This window comes from Coffea arabica, chromosome 2c, assembly GCF_036785885.1.
Source record: "Coffea arabica cultivar ET-39 chromosome 2c, Coffea Arabica ET-39 HiFi, whole genome shotgun sequence".
NCBI lineage: Eukaryota > Viridiplantae > Streptophyta > Magnoliopsida > Gentianales > Rubiaceae > Coffea > Coffea arabica.
The window spans coordinates 11015865-11038337 of NC_092312.1; the positions used below are offsets into that span (position 1 = coordinate 11015865).

General features: G+C 38.8%; 3 protein-coding genes and 1 long non-coding RNA gene across 5 annotated transcripts; 3 read left to right on the forward strand and 1 right to left on the reverse strand.

Annotated features, from left to right (window-relative positions):
• Nucleotides 1-1613: 1613 nt before the first annotated feature.
• On the forward strand, nt 1614-11430 carry LOC113725929 (B3 domain-containing protein Os07g0563300-like). Of its 2 annotated transcripts, none has more exons than XM_027249372.2 (13): nt 1614-2200; nt 3807-3888; nt 4076-4174; nt 4926-5265; nt 5362-5686; nt 5925-6021; nt 6400-6574; nt 7473-7549; nt 7947-8369; nt 8991-9043; nt 9150-9263; nt 10116-10186; nt 10331-11430. In XM_027249372.2, the coding sequence occupies exons 1-13, from the start codon at nt 2061-2063 to the stop codon at nt 10891-10893; spliced, it is 2559 nt and encodes an 852-aa protein (XP_027105173.2). In that variant the 5' UTR covers nt 1614-2060; the 3' UTR covers nt 10894-11430. The 2 variants fall into 2 exon arrangements, with proteins under 2 accessions (XP_027105173.2, XP_027105174.2); XM_027249373.2 differs by having other exon boundaries at nt 1630-2200; nt 8994-9043.
• Nucleotides 11431-11611: 181 nt separating this feature from the next.
• LOC140035029 (uncharacterized) lies at nt 11612-13548 on the forward strand. Its single transcript, XR_011838956.1, has 2 exons — nt 11612-12475; nt 12720-13548. It is a non-coding gene; the product is annotated as an uncharacterized lncRNA (long non-coding RNA).
• A 1439-nt stretch (nt 13549-14987) lies between these two features.
• On the forward strand, nt 14988-17365 carry LOC113723884 (syntaxin-124-like). Its single transcript, XM_027246847.2, has 2 exons — nt 14988-15250; nt 16477-17365. The coding sequence occupies exons 1-2, from the start codon at nt 14988-14990 to the stop codon at nt 17363-17365; spliced, it is 1152 nt and encodes a 383-aa protein (XP_027102648.2).
• A 2333-nt stretch (nt 17366-19698) lies between these two features.
• LOC113725930 (uncharacterized) lies at nt 19699-22117 on the reverse strand. The gene is made up of 2 exons (XM_027249374.2): nt 21112-22117; nt 19699-20387 (listed from the first exon to the last, which is right to left on the reverse strand). The coding sequence occupies exons 1-2, from the start codon at nt 22013-22015 to the stop codon at nt 19975-19977; spliced, it is 1317 nt and encodes a 438-aa protein (XP_027105175.2). The 5' UTR covers nt 22016-22117; the 3' UTR covers nt 19699-19974.
• Between the last annotated feature and the right edge of the window lie 356 nt (nt 22118-22473).

Below are 22473 nucleotides of genomic sequence, written 5' to 3' on the forward strand. Positions count from 1 at the left end.
ATTAAGTTTGTTGTACGGAAACAAAAATTAGCATCTAATTTAGCCAGTCGAATTTGGTGAATACGGTAGTTTACCGAATTTTGAAATGAAATCGAAACGAAATTGAAAAGTTCTTTCTTCATTTTTGTTGCTAAAGCTTTACGAGCTCTAGTTAAGCTTTTCTGTTCACATGATTGACTCCTTAATTAGTGTTAGAATTAAGCTTCAGCGTTGTTGACCTAAACATCCCCTCATTGATGGATCACTGTATATTGTTAGAGTAAATTAGTAAGACTTATTGTGCATCGATATATTGGATTATTTGATTTTCTTATGCTACACAGTGTACGGATCTTTGTGTACATAAATTCTCCAATCTTATGCTTGTCAATCCTTTCGAAAAGTAAATTACTAATGAGAAGAGCTTATTAATTAATTGATTCTTGTCCTCCATTGTCTTTTACAATCCAGCCGGGCAAAAGTGATTCTCACCTGAGTATAATTTTTAAAGAATAGATCATGGTCGTTTATTTCTCCAAGGTATTGTCGTTTGCGGGTGGCTATAAGTTTCTTCTGCAGCTGATTATTGTTGTCGGTTATGTCTAATCTTGTTTGGAATCTAACCTATGTATTTCATTTTTAGAAAAACTCTTTTTTTCTCAAAAAAAAAAAAAAAGAGTTTTGCTGATGCCAGTTGCCGCGGAGGTGCTGATGTCATCGGTCGGCTGTAGGAGCATTTCTCTCCTTCTTCCCTGTCCCTTCTCTTCTCTCCCCATTTCCTTCCTTCCTTCTTCCTCCCTCCCTCTCTCTCCCGCCACCTCAGCCTCCCCCCTCCTAATTTTCCTGTGCAACTCTGAGAGAGTATAATCGATCACATAAAAGAGCATTTAAATCTAAGAGCTGATTCGCTACTAATCAAACATAATTAATCAGTATTCAAAAGTTAAAAGTTTTTCATTAATTTGTAAAACTTGGTCATAAATAACATATAAAAACGATAAAAGTTTATGTGATTAAACAAAATGACTTCCAATGAAAATCTCGTCATAACCCCTATAGTAGATCTTTTGTGTTAAACCATAAACGGAGAAATAGAAAATGGAAGAAAATGATAACTTTCTCAAATGAGAGTTATGTCACGTTTCAAAAGATAGGAATGCTACCGTTAACTTCCATACCTTCTTGTATAATAGGTAGGTAGGTGTGCGGTGGTTGATTCCAAAAGGGGTTTAAAAAAAAAAAAGAGTTATACCAGCACCTAAGACAAAATTTCACATTTCACTCCAATGGGTCTAGTAATAAATTGCATAGTCTAGTTATTTATAAAATATATTTTTTTGCATCCTAAATAAAATTTTTATTATTTTTTATCTCATATATATTATAAAAAAATGATAATAATTATTTTAAATAATTGTATCAAATAATCTCGACACACACAAGAGTGCGCGAGATTCAGTGTACACAGAAAAGAAATCGCATTCAGATAAGGTTGGAGAATTCGCCCACTGACAGCGACGCCGAGGTCGACCAAAACTCAAACTCAAGTCATCGCCAAAAAACGACGCCGTCAGCTCCTAGACTAAAATTAACCCCTTCTTCCCTATTCATCAACGTGCTCTTTAAGCCATACTACTACATGTAACACGTATCTGATCTCATGCTCACGCGCCCACACCCACCCACCCACACACACACACACACACACTCCTTTCCCCACTGCGTAACAAAACAACACTCTTCTCTCTCTCTCTCTCTCAATCCTAAAACCCTCTGCTGAGGAAAACCCAACCCGTAATCAAATCAAATCGTCGCCCTTCACCTCCTTCACTTTCTCTCTCTTTCAATAGAGTTTTTAAGTTCACATAGGATTTTTACGCTTTTTTACGTTTTTCACGCTTCACCTTATCTACCACGAAAGTTTCATGGTTCGACTTGCACGACTCAATCGACGGAACACGTTTTCCTCGATAAATCTTTTTTTTTCCTCTTTTTCTTTGTCGTTTAGGTTTTGGTAATTTATTGTTAGGGTTTTTATGCGGCGGCGGAGGCGGGGTTTGTTAAAGGTTTATTAGGAAACTATGGCCGCGTCGGCGGCGGCTTCGACGGCGTCGCTGGCGAAAGTTTGCTTCAATTCCAACTGCAAGGAAACTCTAGAGAGGCCGAGGAAAGGTTGGCGTCGCCGGACCGGCGAGTTTGCTGACCTTTGTGATCGTTGCGCGTAAGCCAATTTATTTCTTTTAATTACCGTTGCGGATTTAGAAGTTTTGCGTTATTTTTATGACCCCCATTTTACTTGTGTACTAAGTTTTGATTTCATGTCTTGTGTTTTGGGTTTATTTTAGTAGTTTTTTTGTGTCAAAATCGTATCTTTGGGAATGCTAAGCAGAACTAGAGTCTGACAAATGCTGCTGTTGAATTTCACTTCTCTGTTACATTTCCTTATTTTTAATTTTTTCCTGGAAAATAGTGAGTGGTGTTTCTGGTGCTTACTTGAGCTTTGACTTATTGGGCATGACTGTTGTGTTTGGTAAGATCAGATTTTTTATAGGATATGCCTCTTAGTAGCATGTTCTATGAGAGTTCAGGTTGTGATATATTTGTTCGGTAAAAAACCGTTGTACTGTTTATGTTACTATCGAGGCAAGAGGTCATTGTTAAAACGCTGTTATTACCTGAATTCCAGAAATGGGGAAAAAAATTTAAAGTTAGTGTGCTTCTAAGTAAACGAATTTAACTATGTTGGTTGCCCCTTTTTGGTTTTGAATTGTTTTTCTGAAGTTTCTTGTTAGTATAAAGTTTCTATCTTGCTCTTTTCCTTTTCTCGCCTCTGTTGGTATCTGATTCTTTAGGAGTCCTGAAGATAAATTACTTAAAACTCTAGTGAAGAAAAATTCCAAAATGAGGGAATAAGGCAGTCAGGAAGCCTTCCGTCATTTAACCCCAAGGGACTTGGTCAGGTTTCGTGTATTCTTGCTACTATGGGACTTGTATGTGTGGGTGAAAACTATTCTACTAGACATGGTTTTATGGTTTTTTACTTGTTTCTTTGGGGGTGAAAACTGTGTTGACAGTACAAGCTACTTATTATTATTCCATGGTCATGTGTTCTTGTCATTATGAGACTTGCTGTCCTCTTGTTTAGTTGTTGGTTAATTTAAATGTATATGTCTGGAAAAGGGGGGCAAACAGATATCGGAGTATGCCTGTCTTTTTTTTTTATAGAGTAAACGTTGAGGAAAAATAAGGGTTGGGCTCTGGAAGGGAAGGAAATTAACATTTCCTTTCTAAAATATGAGGTGCTAAAATGGTTGCATGATACATCACATTTTTCTATATCTGGGTTTAAAGAATCATACCTCAGGTCTACTGATTCTGGAGCTTTTGTTGGACACATTTCTTAATTAATGGGTACAGCTTTTTGAAGGTATTTTGCTGATTCTTTGACAAACATGTACAGTAGGCCAAATACATAATAAGGTGTGCAAGAAGCTTCTTTGGGTGCACAAATAACATTTGTATGGGTAATGGTGCTATATGTCGGCTTGGTCTGCGTTATGGTGGTTGCATGCACGAGTGCAGATGCTCTTAAGACGTATACATGGCGGCACATATCTGAATTCATGGACTTCCCACCTATGAAGAAAATTTAAAACCAATGTCACTCTGAATGTATAAGGGACTTTATATTCTTCAATCGTGCATCTCAGAAACTATTCTTGAATACTTTCTGTGCTTCAGTTATTTCTCTCAATAATCCCTTCATATTTCTTTAAAGTTGTCTCTATAGATACCCTGAACCTGACAAGAGTTATATTTGATTGTAGTTCTGCTTATGAGGATGGAAAATTCTGTGAATCTTTTCATCTTGATGCTTCTGGTTGGAGATGTTGTGAATCTTGTGGGAAGGTAAGCCAGATATTCATTGGTTTTCCAGGATTTGAATTTAGGTTCAGGGAAACAACCACAGGACCCTGTGGCTAAGTAACTTTTGTTGATCTGTGCTGCACTAATGATGACTTTGTTGGTTTTCAAATTTGAAAGCTCCATCCTTTTTCTTCAATGGGGTTCTAAATCTTTAAATTATCAAATGCAGCAAATACATTGTGGATGTATTGTCTCTTTCCATATGTTTGTCCTACTGGATGCTGGTGGAATTGAGTGTATAACCTGTGCTCGGAAAAGTTTCATCTTGGTAAGAGTCATTTGTTCCATTTGATGGTTTCTGAATTTCGCATTTGCTTGTCTATCATCTATTGCTTCCCATAGCTTCCTTTGCACTCTTTTAAGCATTAGGAAGTCTTGGTGGCAACCGTTTGATAAGGGCATAGACAGCTTAGATTTAATGATGGAAATCCTAAAAATAGGATTTATTGTCTATGTTTTAGAGAGATTTAATGAGCTAATTATTTCACCATCCTTTTACCAATTTATGACTTGGAACATAACTATGATTTAGACACTTGTATTATGCTTATTGAGTGTCTATGTACTACCAGTTTACCAATTCAAAACTTGAACATTGCTATCTTTAGACAGGTGTAATGAGGTTAGTAGCATAAACAGCTCCCCTGTATAAAAATTCGTCCACGGAAATAAGCACTTGTGATTGTTAACTAGTAAAATAGTTGTATTGGCATGATTTTTTGGCCAATAATTTAGTTTTTAGTATCTGTTTCTGCTATATCTTTTGACACCTTAGAATCTCTAAGCTTGCACAAGTTTAAGCATATGAAAGAGTAGCCTCTTCATCTGATTGTGTTTTGTCTGATTTTCCTCTAATTATGTAGTTCAGAAACTTGTTTAAATTAATAATTTTGAAAATTCAGTAATGCTGTACTATCCATGACTTGAATGTTTAAACCATAATCAGTATTTCTTTCGTATCCTTTCTCTAAGATATTGTTTTGCGGTTCTCATTTTTTTTCTTGTCATCTGTCTTGTAGACGCCAAATCCAGCTTGGCCTCCGCCTTCATTGTTCCTTCCTTTACAGCCTGAAAGAATTAAAGATATATCTGTCAAAAATTGGAGTCCGATAGCCGGTTCAGGTCCAGTGCCTTGGCGTCAAGCTCCTAGTTTGTTCAATGGTTCTGCTATCCAATCTGAGTTGCAGCCAAGGGTTCCCACACCAATTGAATTTGATGTATCAGGTGGGGTTGATAGGCTCCAGCTTAATGAAAGATTATCTTCCTCTTTGGAGAAGAAAAAAAAGGAGGAATCTTTTGAAAGGTTCATGAATGGGAGCCTGAGGATTTGTTCTTCAGAATTTGGGAGTGGCACTTCTGGTAATTGATTTCACTGCTCAGAGATGTACTTGAATTACATAGTACATAGATATAAGGAATTAACATTATGTCCACCAATGTAATTCTTTGTTGCAGGAGCCATGGGTAAGGAGCAATCTTTTCCCTTTTCGAATGCTTCCCCTCAAACTGGGTACCCATCAACTTCAGATTTCAGTGTAGCTACAGCTCCTGCATTGGAAAATGGAAGCAACAATCATACTAAGGCATCTGGCACTCTTATTCAACAGACAACCCAGCCAACACCATCTGAGAAACGACCTTGTGGTCACAACCCAGCAGATTCGTCTGAGGGTCAACCACGCAATGGACGGGCCAGACCAGAGGTACGAGCACGGAGTCAATTGCTTCCTCGTTATTGGCCCCGAATAACTGACCAGGAGTTGCAGCAGATATCTGGAGAGTATCCTTATGATAGAAAAATCTTGATAAGTTTTTGTGACACCTTTGACATTGCTTTAGTTTTGGCTTTTGGTTTATGGTTGGGTCGAAACTTTTACTTTTATGCAGACATGGCATAAGCTTTCTCAAAGAAGCATTTAGTTATCAGAAATTGTTAATGCACATATAATTTTTAGATGCTTGAGTTGACAAGCTGACTACGGCAGTTAAGCATCTTGTTTTGACTTAACTACATCTAGTTCAAACTCGGTAATTACACCTTTGTTTGAGAAGATGCTAAGTGCAAGTGATGCTGGCCGGATAGGGCGCTTAGTGCTTCCCAAAAAATGTGCAGAGGTAAGTACTTATTAGGTGCTCAGCTTTCGAATTTTTAAGTGTTTCTGATCTTTTGGTTTTCTAGATTGGATGTTCTTGGCATTTTGATTGTAAATTAATTGTTTTCTAGATTGGCATCTGTACACTGTAGCCTATGTTTGGGTTGTATGTAAATGCTGTTAGCTGAATCTTCATTTTCTGATGTGCTACACTGAACATTGACTGCTGTCAGCTAACAATGTCACCAAGTTTTGAAAGTATATGACTTAAACTTTTTACTGCCTGGAAGTGTTACTTACTGTTCTTTATTACTTGTTAGATGGGGGCTTACTTAGAATTTTCTGTATAAATATTACCTTCTTGTATTCATTTCTGAGAAACATATGTACTATGATGTAGGCCTATTTTCCACCAATTTCTCAGCCAGAGGGATTGCCACTGAAAGTACAAGATTTGAAAGGGAAGGAATGGGTTTTCCAGTTTCGGTTTTGGCCAAATAACAATAGCAGAATGTATGTTCTAGAAGGGATAACTCCTTGTATACAGTCTATGCAATTGCAAGCTGGTGATGTAGGTAATTATTATTGTTCAGCACTTTGAAATCCTTGAATATTTCCCTAATACCACGTGGATTTTTAGTTCTTTGCTTATGATTAATCATGGAACCTGAGAGCTAAATAAGGTTTTTCATTTTTTTTCCATGTGGGCTGGAATGGGAATGGGAATGGTCAACCACATGGTAAACATCTATTGTTGTCTGATTCTAGAATCATATTCCGGTAGCCGTGCATTGTTTGGTCAGAACCGTCATTTTAGTTTCTTCTAATTAAGTATCAATTCTCTTACAACTGGTATCAATTTGGAAAGGATATTAAGTGGTGTTGCATGGGTGCTTTTGAACGGTGGGGGACTGAGAAAGGTTAATAATTCTGCTTCTAGTAATGTATCGTACTACCTCTATTTCAACTATCATAAAGCATGAACATGGACGACAAATTTTTGTACTTCAATAGTATTTTCATAATAATTAACTATTTGATGCTAATAGCTTCTCCCATCCTTTTTTCTTTCAACTTTTTTCCTACCTTTACTTTTTCTCCATGATTATTTTATTAATTGCACAGATGTAGGGTGTGCCTCTCTCATTAGTGTTGAATCAAGTGCTGAGAGCATATTTTGTCATTTTCCTGCATTAATTCATAGGATGTAGTATTTGGAGAACTATATCTTTGTGTATAGTGAAGCATGTACTTAATGCGATTCTTTCTTCCACTGTTGCATTTTGCCACCAAATCCACCCTTCTCCCTTGTACTCACAAGAAAAAAGAACGCAAAACCTCTCACCACCCACCCAAGAGAGGAATGAAAGAGGAGAAAAAGAAAACATGAGTGCAGAATTAGGATATTTGCATTTTTTTGTATTTGTATGCTAAAATATCCAGACACTAATGATATGTGATCAAATGATTCAGTAACATTCAGCAGAATAGAGCCAGAAGGAAAGTTGGTCATGGGTTGCAGAAAGGCTTCATGTGCTCCATCAGATCAGGTTGGTCAATTTACTACAAAATGCAAAATAGTGCTCTTTTCCATGTTCATGATATCCTTAATTCATTATTTTGAGGATAGATGCACAGTGCTGGCTTGGCTTGTTTTCTGTTTCTTGTTGGCACATATCAGTAACCAGGCCTATAAGATTAAAGCTTTCTTAATTATTCTATTAGCATACAACTGGTGCATTGGATTCCTTTTATCACATAATTGTTGTGGACAGGGAGGATAAGACTGATTTGCAATATATTAAAATTGTAGAACTTTCCACATGACTACAATATTTCACACCAGAACTTGTCTTAGTTGTTAACTATTATGGTTCTGTTTTTCGCTAGATTGATCTTTCATTAAGAATACAGCGTCACATATTATGACCTTTTTACAATATACAGGGAAATGAAGCTTCTAATGCTGGGCAAGGATATTCTTCAAACGGGGATGTTGCGCCTAAGAGTAACAAAGCTGGTGAAATAACAAAACCTGGTGAACTAGTATCAACTAATTCTCGTATGAAAGGCTACTCAGCATCATCCAGTTGTCCATCACTAAATCGTGCTGCAGCAAAGTCGGGAAGTTCTTGGCCAGAACATGATAAACCAGTGCATGTAGCCAAAGTAGTTGAAGCCAAGCCTGCAGTCCGTAGTAAGCGAAAAAATAGCACTTTGGGTTTAAAAAGTAAACGCCTTAGGATTGAAAATGAGGACATGTTAGAGCTGAAAGTCACCTGGGAACAAGTTCAAGGATTGCTCCGCCCACCTCCTAATAAGGCTCCTAGCGTCTTTGTTATAGAAGGTTGTGAAATTGAAGAGTATGAGGTATTCAAGTTGGTCTGTTTAGATTTTTCTTGTACTTAAGCATTGAAGCTGGCTTTACTTGATTTGCTTTTCTATTTTGAAAGTTTTAGATAGGCAACCATTTTCATCTGTTACCTGCCTTATTTTGTGTGTGTGTGTGTATGTTGATATAGCTGTTTCTTTTGAGGAAGCACATTGTAGAATTTTGTCATGCTGTAAGTTCATGAAAAAGCACACCCTTTTTTGCGCCATATAGCTCATACGTGCTAGAAGCATACCAAGAAGATGGTAGGCTGGAAAAAGAGATTAATGGGTAGTACATTGAGGATGCACTTTTGAGTCTAATGTCATGGTTTTTGAGCATTTAGTTGCTTTAGTTAATGCAGCTTTATTCGTGAATGAGTTCATTGAACTGATTGTTGTTGCTGACATTTCTTAACAGAATATTTTGTAATTGCTGATATCATTGTCCTGCATGAAATTTTTAAAGAAAATTATACTCAAATTTCTAGAAGTTCTCTAAATTGATTCTGCTTCTTTGGTCATCTGTCAATGCTTCCTGATAGTTGCTAAGTTAACTTAACAATGGCTCAAGCTTTTTAAGGATTTTGAAATTCTGCATTCTGACTTCATTCTCTACAGCAGGACGCACCAGTTATTGGAAGACCTACTATTCCTGGTACTGATCATCAAGGGTAGGTTCTCTATGTGCTTCTTGGAAAACTGGAATTTTTTTTTGACTTCTGTTGCTATGATTTTATACAGGGTAACATGCCCATTTTTTTAAATTTCATTTTGCAGCAAAAAGATTCAGTGGGCTCAGTGTGAAGAATGTTCTAAGTGGCGCAAAATACCTGCTGATGCTCTTCTTCCATCAAAGTGGACATGTTCTAAGAACTTGTGGGACCCTGAGAGGTATGGTGGACAACCAAAACTATGCTTTCTGCTTTGAGGGATTGGCTGTTTGGATGCAGCAGCTTGTGGCTGTTTCTCCTGTTGTATTACATGCATTCCAGCCTATGATATGATGCATTGCTTAATTGATGATTGTCATTGTGATCTCCCACCATTATATGTAGTTACGTGTCTATTTGCTTGTTCTTTTGCGGTTCTTAGAGAATAGTGATTCTGGGATAACTCTGATAACAGCTAGTTATGTTTTAAAACCAAGTGTTTTTACTATTGCGGTGACTGCAGAAGCTCTCCTGTAAAACTGAAATGGAGTTGAGTATGCTCTTTATCCATGGTAAAATATTGGTGTCAAGTTCAGTAAGGAGGCATGTGGCAGCTGAGATTAACCTGTCTTAATTGAGTGATAGACCTAATAGAACTTTATTGTGTTTATTTAGTCCTATGGATATGGATTAATACCATGTCTATATCACCAAGAGAATCTCAGAATTTATACAGGCTAGTTTCTTGACAAGTTTGATGTGAGCTGGTGATAGTTGTTGGTAATATTGGTTTCTCTGGCTTGTAGAATATTCTCCTTCCCAGTCCTTGCATCTTTCAAGTTCAATATTCTTGCCTCTTAAATCAGATCTTTTGCTTTTTAAAAAGTATATGACCCATTTGTGATTTTGGACCTGATAGATTATTAAGTTCAGGCTAGAATATTTTGTCTTATAACTGGTGCAGGACATTGCTCTGTTTGATGTGAAAAGGTTGCAATGTATCTCACTTTATTTGGCACACTAGCCTAGAGCTCCATGGTACAGTGTGTGAGCTTATCCTGGAATCTTACTGATTCTTTCAACTTTGTTGCAGATCTCTCTGTTCAACGGTTCAAGAATTATCCATGGAGAAGCTTCAGGACCTATTACCTGCTATTAGCAAAAGTATGAACTTTTTCTTGTTTCCTTCTTCTCATTGCATAAAAAACCCAGGTCTGTTTCACCCTTGAGGAGCCTTAGTCTGCTAGACGAGTGCTAGTGTTGTCATGATTTGTTAATTTCCAAATAAATAATATTACTCCTTTGCAGCTGCTTCTAAGAAGATAAGGGCTCCTAAGCAGGATCCTGACTCAGTTGAGGCTTTGGAAGGGCTTGATGCACTTGCCAATCTAGCCATACAGGAAAAATCAGGGTCCTTTCAGGCATCCCAGGCAACAACAAAGCACCCGCGCCATAAGGCTGGTTGTTCGTGCATTGTTTGCATTCAACCGCCAAGTGGAAAAGGACCCAAACATAAGCAACCATGTGACTGCATTGTCTGCAAATCCTTGAAGCGTCGTCATAAAACCATGATGTTGAAAAAGGAGAAAAATTTAACAGAGAAAATTCCAGAAACGAGTGACCAAATGCTTAGCATGCAAGAGTTGCCTGAACAAGTGCCTAATGGCCTTGTGAACAAAAGTCCAAAGGAGGAAGTGGTAAGTGATGAGGGTTGTATTGACAACCCTGATGAGATGTGTTCTGCATTGCCATTTAAAGGTCAAATAGACCTCAATATACAGCCAGAAAAGGAGGAAGAGTTGTCGCCTAGTTTTTGTTCTGGTAACATCCCAAGATCGATGCTGGAGACTCGGGAGCGGCATAACAGGTAGCAGAGGTTATCAGCTTCTAGTGGTAGAGGAAGTTTAGTTGGCAATCAGACATAGCAGGATGCAGCTGGACGGACAAATTTCAGTAATATTGCTCTTCATAGCAGTTACAAGAGAACTGAGTCTGACCTGCGTTGGTCTTCATTGAAAGAGACAGTGGCATCGTTGTCACCAGCCTGATGAAGTGTCTTTCCTGCTGTCATATAGGGGAGTACCTGAACTACTTTTTTGGTGGAAGAGGCAGGTCTAACTTAGTGTACATTCATCTGCTTTTGGAATTACATAGTTGTATATAAACTGGTAGGATGTAGTTCTATCGCTGCAAAAACAAGTAGTACATTTTTCAGGTAACTATCTGGATATCATGGCCTTCCTCTGCTCGTCTTTGTAGTGTTTAGATGCACTTGGAGAGGCTGTGGTTGAAGCTGCTCCTTATGTGGTTAGGAGCTTGCTTTGCCGCCCTTAATGTGAGAACATACTGCCAGTGTAATTAAAGCATGATTTTTTTTTTAATTGAGTATAGAGCAATTGCGTTGTTTAGTCCTATTTGCACTTGTAAGTAAGTTATGTTCTAGAATTTCTTACAAGGAGGATATAGACGGTCTGCCAGATAGATTGCTTGATACATTTGTGGGGGGGGGGGGGGGGGGGGGGTTATCGCTGACAAACTTTTGAGACTATAAGTTGCTTATTTTTGTGTTTTTTTTGGGGGAGTGTTTACAAATAACTCGTGTTCGCATCAGTTATCTGAATGAGATTGCTCCGTTTGGCTGGAATTTTTGGTTGTTTGACTTGTCAGCAAACGGAATTTGGAACTATACTTTCTAGTGCTGTTGACCATAATTTGACAGATAAAAGATCTGTGTGACTAGTATTTATGCCCATCGCTTAATGTAGCAAAGATGCTACTCTCGCACTTGCAGGACAACACCATGAAATTATACTATCTCAAGAACAGTGCATTCAAATGCTTGATCATGGTGCTAATTCATCCAGTGTTTTGGACGGCAAGGTGCTACAGTGCTAGTCCACCATTCCGGAGATGTCGAACACTTAAGTGCAACTATTCTACTGAGGTCAATGCCACATTCTTCGGCAAGTTGTGCCAGCCGAAAACTCAAGATTCAAAAATACGATCACGCTCAACCCCGGTTATATTTTTATCACGTCTAATGAAAGCATCGAAAGAATTTCCAATTGGGAGGTCTTTGCAGGTCAAGAATTCCGTTAACATGAAAAAGAAAGATATATAAGAATCAAAGCATGCAAGTCACTCTGCAACAGCTATTTCAACGTAGACATTAATCTTCGTGCTCCTCTAGTTCTAAGATTCTCCGATACCTCAATGGTAACTGGCAAAACATGTGCTTGGTCTTATCTTTTGTGCTGGAAGACAGGACATGGTTGGGAGGCCCAAAGGGTAGCAAATCTGGAGGGAGCAACTGCCACCAAGGAAACCTCAGAGAGGGTCATAGAAATGACATCAAATTTTACAACCATGCCAAGGATGGACAGCGTGGGACAACCATGCCGCTGTAGTTAGGGCCAAGGATGGACAGGAATTTAAAAGCAGCTGAAAATTGAGGTAAAGCTTCTTTTTTTTTTCTTTTTTGTCGATGAACTTGGATAAACAATATTAACATATCAGATAAATATTTCCTATAGTTCATGCAAGTTAAATAGACAAACGAGAAGTTTTCTGAGTTTTACATCAATTAAGCTCCTTTTGAGCTCTTCATTCATTTACTTTTATTGAAGAAAAATATAGTGACTCTATGAAATTTACATAATATGCTTCATATCTTTACAACATATACTTGTGTTTAAAGCTTGTGGTAAGATCCCCAACTAGGGTTTGTTCAATCCCGTTGCCCTAATTAGAAGGAACCACCAAATCTTTGGCACCATGTACATGGAGTTGGACAGCAAGATGAAGCAACAGCACCAGAAAAGCCTTGGCACAGAGACGGAGAGCGTGGAGAGGAAGAAAGCAAGGGTTTGTAATGAGCAAGAAGAAGGTGACAAATCACGCATCTATTTTCTTGTCAAGAACCAGTCTTATGGTACCTTTTGGTACATAGACCTGAATGAAAGAGATGACGAGGGTCATCCATGTGGTCAGAAACTAAATGCGCAGCGCCCTCCATTCACAGCCTACCAACGGGTTGCTATTGGTTCTTGTGGCTTGCTGATTTACGCTTTGGGAGGTCTAACCGAGGAGTCAGATGATGATACTGGTCTTTAATACACGGTCTACTTTTATAATACGGCAAACCGGTCCCTTCAGAGGGATGGTTTATTTTGGAAGAAAACCGATGAGAGCGGCGGTGAACCTTGGTACATTGGTCGAGCCTCGGGCTTTAGATTTGCTACCCTTTGGAAGGCACAACCTTGCTGCATTATGTTCGGTGTGTTCACTGCTTCGCCTCCGGCCGGCACCGCGGATCACCCTCGTGATTTTTCTGTTACCATTGAGAAATATGAGCTCCTCACAATAGAGGATCCTCATGGAAATTAAGAAAGAGCTGCTGCCGTGTGAGTAACCCAGCTCTGATGTCAAGTAGTGATTGTTTATTCCTAAATGCTTGTCCAGTTTCCATTTTGCTGAAAAAAAAAAAGTCCGAAAATGTGGAGATTACTTCGTTTCTTGGTGCTCGACATGCATTGACCGTACCGTACTGATTTGTGCTTAATTTGATCGGTGCTCGACTTCATCTTGATTCATTTTCAGGATGAGGAAAAATGAAATTCTAGTAAAATTCATCATTTCATTTACGCGGTTGAAATCGCTAATGGATAATTTTTCTCTTCGAGTTCAATGGAGAAACAACCCTATATATTGTCAAGTTTTTTTTTTTTTAATCCTTGACAAATAAAATATCCACATCGGGATTTTCACCCAATAGGTTCAAAGTGAAGAAAGAGATTTTATCTAATGCATATTGTAAAGTTACAAAGCATATTATGTAATTTTATGATCATATGGCCAAAGTTTGGAAATTAAACAATTAATTCAAAATCATTACGTTTTTCTCCGTTAGGAACAGGGCTACAACTTTAAAAGAGGCAAGCGAATAAAGACTTTTCAAAAGAGCTTAAGCAATGTAAAACTGATTGACTTTTCAAATTTTTTCCTTTTTTTTTTCGAAGAGGATTAGTGTTTCTCCACTTATCCCCTTCCTAACAAAATTTGAGTTTTCAAAAACATAATCTAAAACATGATTTAAAAGCATATTATATGATTATGAGATATAACCAAAATTTGAAAATTAAACAATTCAAAATCACTACTTTTTTCACCATTTACAAAAGAAGCATCAACCTCAAAAGAAGCAGATTTTTTTTTCGGAGACGACAATAGTTGTATAACCTAATCTATTCTACATTAACGGAGAGGGGGCGGACCAAAGGAGACTCAGGAATAACTCGAAGGGGATTGAATCACCATCGAACCAAACGGATGCACGATACATCCATCTAGATTTTTTTAAGCAAACCAAGGCCCTGTTTGGCACCTCAAGTTTTTACCAAATTTGTATAATATTAGTTTTTTAACAACTTTTGCTACAGGAACCCCAAAAAACTTATCAAAGTTTTTAACCTACACACTTAAAAAATACACAAAAAACTTTCCTTTCAACTTTTTTTTTTCTTCTTTTTCCTCCTCCACCCAACCCACCACATCCTCCGCCGCTGGCCACCACCTCCACCACCACTTCCGGCGCCGGTCATCATTCCGGCCGCTAGTTCCGGCCTTCAACTTTTTTTTTCTCTCTCTATCTCGACCCCTCTCCTCCTCTCCCCTCCCCCTTTGACCAATCTATGGTGTCTTTCTGAAAATTTTTTCCTTTTTTTTTCTCCCTCCCCCTCTCCTCTTAGCGTCTGCCTCCCCCGCCACCCTCCCCCTCCCCCTCCCCCTCTCCCTTTGACTGATCTGGTCGCGCGACCAGATCGCAAAGGAGGAGAGGGGAAGGGAAGGGGCGGCGGGGGAAGGGGAGAGGGGAAGAGAAGGGGCCAGACCAGCGGGGAAAGGGAGGGTGGCGGGGAAGGGAAGGGCCGGCGGGGGAAGGAAGGGGAAGGGGAGGGGCGGCGGGGGAATGGGAGAAGGGAAGGAGAGGGGCCAGACCAGGAGGGAGAGGGAGGGTGGCGGGGAAGGGGAGGAGAGGGGAAGGGGAGAGGCGGCGGGGGAAGGAAGGGGATGGGGAGAGGTGCGACCAGAACGCGTCGCGAAGGGGGAGAGGGAGGGTGGCGGGGAAGGGGAGGAGAGGGGAAGGGGAGGGGCGGCGGGGGAAGGAAAGGAAGGGGAGAGGGAGAGGGAGAGGGAGAGGGAGAAGGAGAAGAGGGATGGTGGGGAAGGAAGGTGGCTGCCATGGAAGAGAAAAAAAGTAAAAAAAAAAAAAAAAAAAGGTAGAAGGAAAGTTGCTGCCATGGAGAACTCGGGAGAGGGAACAGCGGAGGGAAGGGGGAAGGAGAAGAAACGGGAAGAGAGGAAGGAAAAGAAAAAAGAAAGAGAGAAAAAAAAAAGAAAAAAGAAAGAGAAGGAAAGAAAATGAAAAGGGAAAAAAACTTTTTATCTTACAAAAGTTTTTCTACAACTTCTACAGTGATCTACAGTAAAGTTTTATACAAACACCCAAAAATCTCACCTTCCAAACAGGCCCCAAAAGAAGCAGGTCAATAAAGACTTAAAAAAACACACACGAACACACACACTCATTAGTTGTCCTTCAACTGACATAAATGATATGACACATGACCAGAGGTTCCTAACAAAATTTGAGTTGTCAACGCTCAACAACATTACTTTAATACGTGATACTATTAATTGGGAATAAGAAGAGAAGGTCATAGTTCTTTTGATTTTAAGCCATTAAATTGATAATCAATTATACTGTTTCTCCAAATCTACATGTTAACCATTTAGAGTTAGCATAATATCAACCCATTGGTACTCATTTTAAGCAATCGAAGAATATTTATTAAATATAGTATTATAGATGAAATACTATGAAAAGCTATATCTTCATAATAAACCTTCAATCCAGCCTTATAATTTACTAAACCTTCAATCCAGCCCTTAGACACGTACGTCTTTCATGATTAATTTCCTAACTGAATCTTATAATTTAGACAACTAACGATGTACATATACCAATTTCATTTTTTTTAAGGCAGTACCAAGTTCGTATTGGACCCATGCCGGCCTCAAGAGTAGTTGAATTAATCGAAATTAGCTGTATAAACATGGTTTGTTAGACTCTAAAATCTTGCTAAATTCGTTGTCGCATTTGTGACCTTAACCATGGCTTCTCATGCCAACCCAGATTCCAATAACAATGACTTCAACCAATTTCTTGGTCAAATAAATTCAGTTCCTCATCAGAGATTGAAGAAGAGGAGGATGAAGCTCCTCTTGGGAGCAATGAGATCTTGATCAAATAGAACAAGAAATATTTCAAAGATTTGCCTAGCAAATCCATCTGTAATTAGTTTGTATTAATTTGATCACACATTTTGCAAAACTCTCAAAATCCAGTTAATCAAAAGAGGAAACTTGTCAGATATGTTCATGTCTGGTTCCTTCAGGAAATACAAGGATTTGAAGAATCAGGCTCCGAGGGACAGCATGGAAATTGGTGGAAGGCTGTCAAATGATGCTAGCCATCTCGATCGTTTTATGCATGAACTCGAGATCGTGAAGGAAGACGTGAAAAGCATGGATAAGCTCCGCAATAGGCTGAATGAAACGAACGAGGAGAGCAAAACCGTCCCGGATGCGGCAAAAATGAAAGAACTCAGAGCCCGGATGGATTCAGATGTTGATCATGTCTCGATGCTGGCCAAGTCCATCAAGAAAAGAGTCGAAGCTCTAGAATTCATGTCGTCCACCGATACCATTGACCGAACCATGATTTCCGTGGTTATGGGGCTTGGAAAAAAACTAAGGGACATGATGGATGAATTTCAAGGGCTGAGAGTCAAAATGGCAACTGTATACAAAGAAACTGTCGAGTCCAAGTACTACTCAATCACGGGAGAAAAGCAATATATAGAGGCCATCGAGAATTTGGCATCCACCGGACGACTTGAGGATTCTCTGGAAGAGGCAATCCAGGAGCATGGGAGAGATAGAGTAGTGGATTTTTTTCAAGAAGTTCAAGAAAGGCGTGAAGGTTCGAAGAATATGCAGAGGAATTTGGTTGAGTTGCATCAGGCGTTCTTGGACACGGCTGCTGTAGTTGAGGGATTTGGTCAGAAGGAGAGCAAAAGTGGCGGCTTGGGTCGGGAAAACCAAGTGGTCCGTGAGAGTTCCTTTATGAAATCAACTGGGGCGGCACAATTGCTAGACCAGCCTGATCATTATGATATGGAAGCCAGAAGGCGTGCTAAATTTGCTATAGCAGGAGCTGTAACTCTTGTTGTCATGATCCTTATCCCACTCTTCGTTAATGAGTCTTTTAGGGATTTGGAATAGATATATTGAGATGCCCGTTGTGTGGCCAGCTTTTTTCATGATATTCGTCATTTGCAAGAATAAATCTCCACATTATTGGCTCACTAGCTAGCTGTGGGATATAGTTATTGATGTATTCCATGTTGGGAAGTTAGGGGGAAAATGAAAAGAAAAGTGATAGTATATCAAAATGCACCCATTGACAAGAGGTACCGATTGATTAAGGGGGTACCTATTATTCAAAAGGTTTCTACTTATTGAAAGGTATATATTAACAAAATGTTGATGATTAAGAAATGTTGATGAAGATGTATGTACATATGATAGTGTATATGCATGTCTAAAGAGACACATTTTTATAAAGGGGTATCTAAACTATAAAAAATAAAAAGATCTAGACATCATTTACTCACTTTTAACTTTTACTTTCATTTTTCCTTCTTCTTCCATACTAATAAAAAAAACATAAAATTCCGTAAATGTTCTTGAGAGAGTTTCTTTGTATTGCTGCAAGGAAATTCTAGTTTCTGGCATCGTAATTCTTAGATGGAATTGCCACAAACTCGATAACAAATAGCGGGGGCAAATTTCCTCAAGAAAAGTGAATCTATTCACGTCAAAACCACATCTTGGATTCTATATTTGCAGTAGTTATTTTTCTAACACAAACCAGGGGACATTCATTCCTTAAAAGAAAAAAAAAATTTACTACCATGTTTCTTTTGAAATATTGATGAAATACAACACGACTACCTCTCCAATCAGATGTAAGGTGTACTGAAATCTGTAGTAATTGTTTAGTTGCTTTCCTCTCTTATATTAGCTTTGTAGACAAAGAACTACTATTAGATGATCGTCCATTCTCATGAAAGGTCTATTATGTTCAATCTTAATACTAGTTCCAATGACCAATGCAAAGGAAGCAGTAGAAAATAGGCGTGTTGGCAAATTTTGCACTTTCAATCAGACATAAATTGGATCGTGTGTATGAATACCGAGAAAGATTACATGCAAAAGTAGGCATTCCAATCTTTATTAGTACTATATAACTGATCCTGGATTTGATAAGATGGCAAAAGTTTCAGAAGCACCGATAAATATGTTGAAATTGATGTGGCTTCTTGATCGCTCCGATGACCATTGACGTAGAAGTTCAAACCCACCGCCGAAAACTTGGTTTCGGATTTAACTAATTTTAGCCCCATTCGCAGAATTTCAGGAGCGAGTAGATCATCAGTGTTTGGCTGTTTTTCGGGCTGCCAGAGAACGCTGAAAAAAAAAAAAAAAAAAAAAACTTCTTTTTGCTTTTTTATTTTTGGAATTGCTTTTTCTCAATGAATTTATCTGTGACTTCTGACGTGAAAATAATAAATAAGAAGTAAGGTTGACTCAGTGTTCAGTTCATAATTCATTTACTCCATATATATATATATATATATATATATATATATATATATATATATATATATATATATATATATATATATAACTAATTAAGTTACTGTGCTATACAATCTACAACACTCCAGTTAATTGACAGTTATATCAATCTGTAATTATTTCGACAAGAATTTAGTCTAAGAATCCTAAAACCAAGATACCTTGTCATAGTTTATTCCTAGAAATCTTTTTTTTTTTTTTTTTTAGCAGAAGAGGGTTGAGAGATTTGAATTCAGAACCTCTAATTTCTAAATCTATTTAAATTCGTTTTCTTTCCCAATCAAGATATCTTGTCATATTTTATTCTTAGCAATTATTTATTTATTTATTTTTTTTGAGAAGGGGATGGTTGTGGTCTATCAAGTTCTTTTTCTTATCCGATCAAGTGGTCCATTATGTTTTTTACTTCTCATGCCAAGTGGCTTTCCGTGTCGGGCCTAACGATTCAGCAGGTTATGAATACGGATGACTAGCCAGTGTCACAACCCAAAGCCCTGGCCCATCTTATGAAAGAGGACCCAGCATTGCAATTGACTCTCGTTTTCTGTCGTTGGTTGCGGCCTATAGCATCAGCACGACTAGACCTGGCGAGGTGCATCGGAGAACATAATAAAGATACTAGTAGTAATTACCCAAAAAAAAAAAATGTATATGGTGATAACTGCAAATGAAACAAGCACCCCAAAATTAATCTTTCTTCATCTAATAAAATACTAAAGTGAAGTATTAAGAGCTATTGTTAGAGGTTAAGTACCTCTAATTGAGTTTCTAAATTTCAATCCTAACCAAATTACCAAAAAGGCCTGGAACAAGAGGCAGTAATAAATGGAGGAAATTAAAGAAAAAAAAAAGTAAAGAAATATATGCATAATAGCAAGTAAAGATAATACTCCAATTCAAGTATTCTATAACTATTAAAAAGTTAATAGGCTACTAAGTTTTCATTGATGTAAAAACATATAAATAACAAAAAAACTTTGCACGTTCATGTACATAACTTTTTGGTCGTATATGTAATTGGCCCGTCTTATATCCCTATACCAATTAGATATGGAAAAACATCACAGAACTCCCAACCGTTTTAACAAGTCAATCGAAAACTTCTATACACAACTTTTCCTTTTTTTTTGGGTTCTTGTGTCAAATTTTTCTTCGCTACAAAGAAAATCCTAAAATTAGTAGTATCAAATTTAATTGGCCCCACGGTTGATCATTTCCATGTACTGGTTCAACGACTCTTGCCTCTGCAGCCTCATATCTTCATTGAATTTCTTGATGAATGCTTCGACTCGGCGGTTCAACTCGTCCTGACCCGGTGAAGGCTCCCTATGAATCCTCCCAGGAACCGGCGGCCCGGTGGTTTGTGCGTCATAATAACTGGTGCGCTCTCTGAAGGTCTGTGATTTGGGCACGTGGTCCGGAGTGAAGTCATGCTCCGAATCTAGTGATGGGTTTACCAAGACCTCCCGCCCATGATTCTCCCACGTGTCAGATCTCTTCAAGTGCCTCGTGAGCGGCACGTGACGCCCATCCGTTATCATCTTCCACGTGCTCTCCAGCGTTTGATCCCTCTTTGGCCTTGCCACCCTCAGCGCTCTCCCACCTTCCAAATCAAAATAAAAAATAATATAATTAATAAAAAAGAATAAGAGCTCAATGGAGTAACTGTTTGACCACCCAACCTAACTACTTCAAATGAAATTTTAGGCAATTAATAAAAATTAGAAGACAAGAAACCTTTGTGGGCCAATATGGGAGCAACTACTAATAAGTGCGTGCTTATCTAGTGTAGCTAAACATAGCAATTTTCTTCTGTCCATACGTAAACACAAAAAAAAAAAAAAAAAAAGTAAAGGACAAATTAAAAATTTGGTAGAGTTTTTCCGTGAAACTTCTGCATTAAAATATGGTCAAACTTAGGACATCCTTAGAAATGGCTAATGTTTACAACCATCATCAATGAAAAGAATACCGCAAAATTTCAATTTTTTTTAAAACCTTCCAATTTCTCCGTCCCGTATCCTTTTCACCTCCAACTGCTAAGTTTCAAATTCGAACTCTCTGCACCGACCTTAGAAGCACACTCTAACGGTACACTCTAATAGTTCTCTCCTGATCATTAATGGATCAACCGCAGCTGTTATACCACAAAATTTCGTTGCATGAGTCCACAATTTAAATCTATATAGCGTCCGTGGTAGTTGACTTGTCTTGCTACCAATAGTAGGGTTAAAATTGTAATAGTAGTAGTAGAACTTAAAAAATGGGAAAAAAGTAGTAGTAAAATAAAAGACGGGAATTTTTAATTTAGTAAATTGAGTTTTTACCTTCGGGACTGGTTTTGATAGGCTTCCTGTGACCAAATCTCGACGCAGTTAGCGGTTTCTCTTTTTCCGGCAGGAGAAGATCCAGGGGAGACTCGGGAGAAACCATCTTCTGAGACGGAGTGGCACTAGACTCCCAAACCACCCATTCGTCATTCGCCACGTCATCAGCATCTTCAGTTCCTCCAACGGCCTCAAATTGAACACCGTTCACCACCACGGGCTTCAGCTCCACAACCTTCTCATCCTCGTCTTCGTCTTCATCTTCAGCAACATACACCTCCACCACAGGCGGCGGAGGCAGCGCCAGCGGCCCCGGAGCTTCCACTGCATTCCTATTAAGCTCATCCTCCCGCTGAGCCAATACTACCGCGGCCACCACATCAGACGGCGGAGGTGTTCTAACAGAAATCAGCGGCTCACGTGATTGATAGGAATCCGAGTTTTTGGATTGGTGATGATGACTGAAGCGGGAGGAGGCGGCGATGGTGATGATAATAACGTTGATGATGAAGTAGAGGTAAGGAGGCTTGAGCCAGGTCACCACAGATTTCCAAACTACAGGAAGGTCATAACAGGTGAAAGCTGTAATCGATGGAACAGAGAATATCATCCCCATAGCCATGGAAATGGCTCCCGTCGAAATCAAGATAATTTTCAGGGAAAGTAGCAACGTAGTAGGAAACGACATTATTTTTTTTCCCTCCGATTTGTAATTTCCAACAGACCAGAGAGTGGAGTGTATATGCTTAGCTTTGAGTCTGGGGAACTTTTCCTTCCAGGTTGCATGGTTCTGTGGGAGGTGGGTGGCTGGGGATATAAATAGGGGTGGGGAAATGGAGGGGGGACCGGGGAGGAGACGTGGTAAGTGGGATTTGATGGAATGAGGGCCGTTGGATATAAACATGGGGTGGGGACATGGAGGAAGGACTAAGGAGGAGACGCGGTAAGTGGGATTTGATCGAATGAGGGCCGTCGGATGTGGGAATGGAATGGAGTTCGTGAGTTGGAGCTGCGGGGTGCAGCAATGCAACTTGCTGAGGAAATTGGGGGGGTGGCCCACGTGTGAGAAGATGAAGTGATTAATTAGTCAAATTAAGGATAAAGTGATTTCACTTTAGTTAATTAATGAATTTAACGATCAAATACTTTGTATTATGAAACTAAGAGACAAATTGACAGTTTGTAGTTGTTGCACAAGATTCACACTGAATTTAAATGTTTTCGGGACCACAGATTGCTCATACGATTTTTTATAGATTGCTTGTTAATACAGTTCTCACATCGATAATGAAATTCAAACGCACAGATCTTTTGCATGAAAATAATCCATTCTTTTATATTGGTGGTGAAGCTATCAATCAC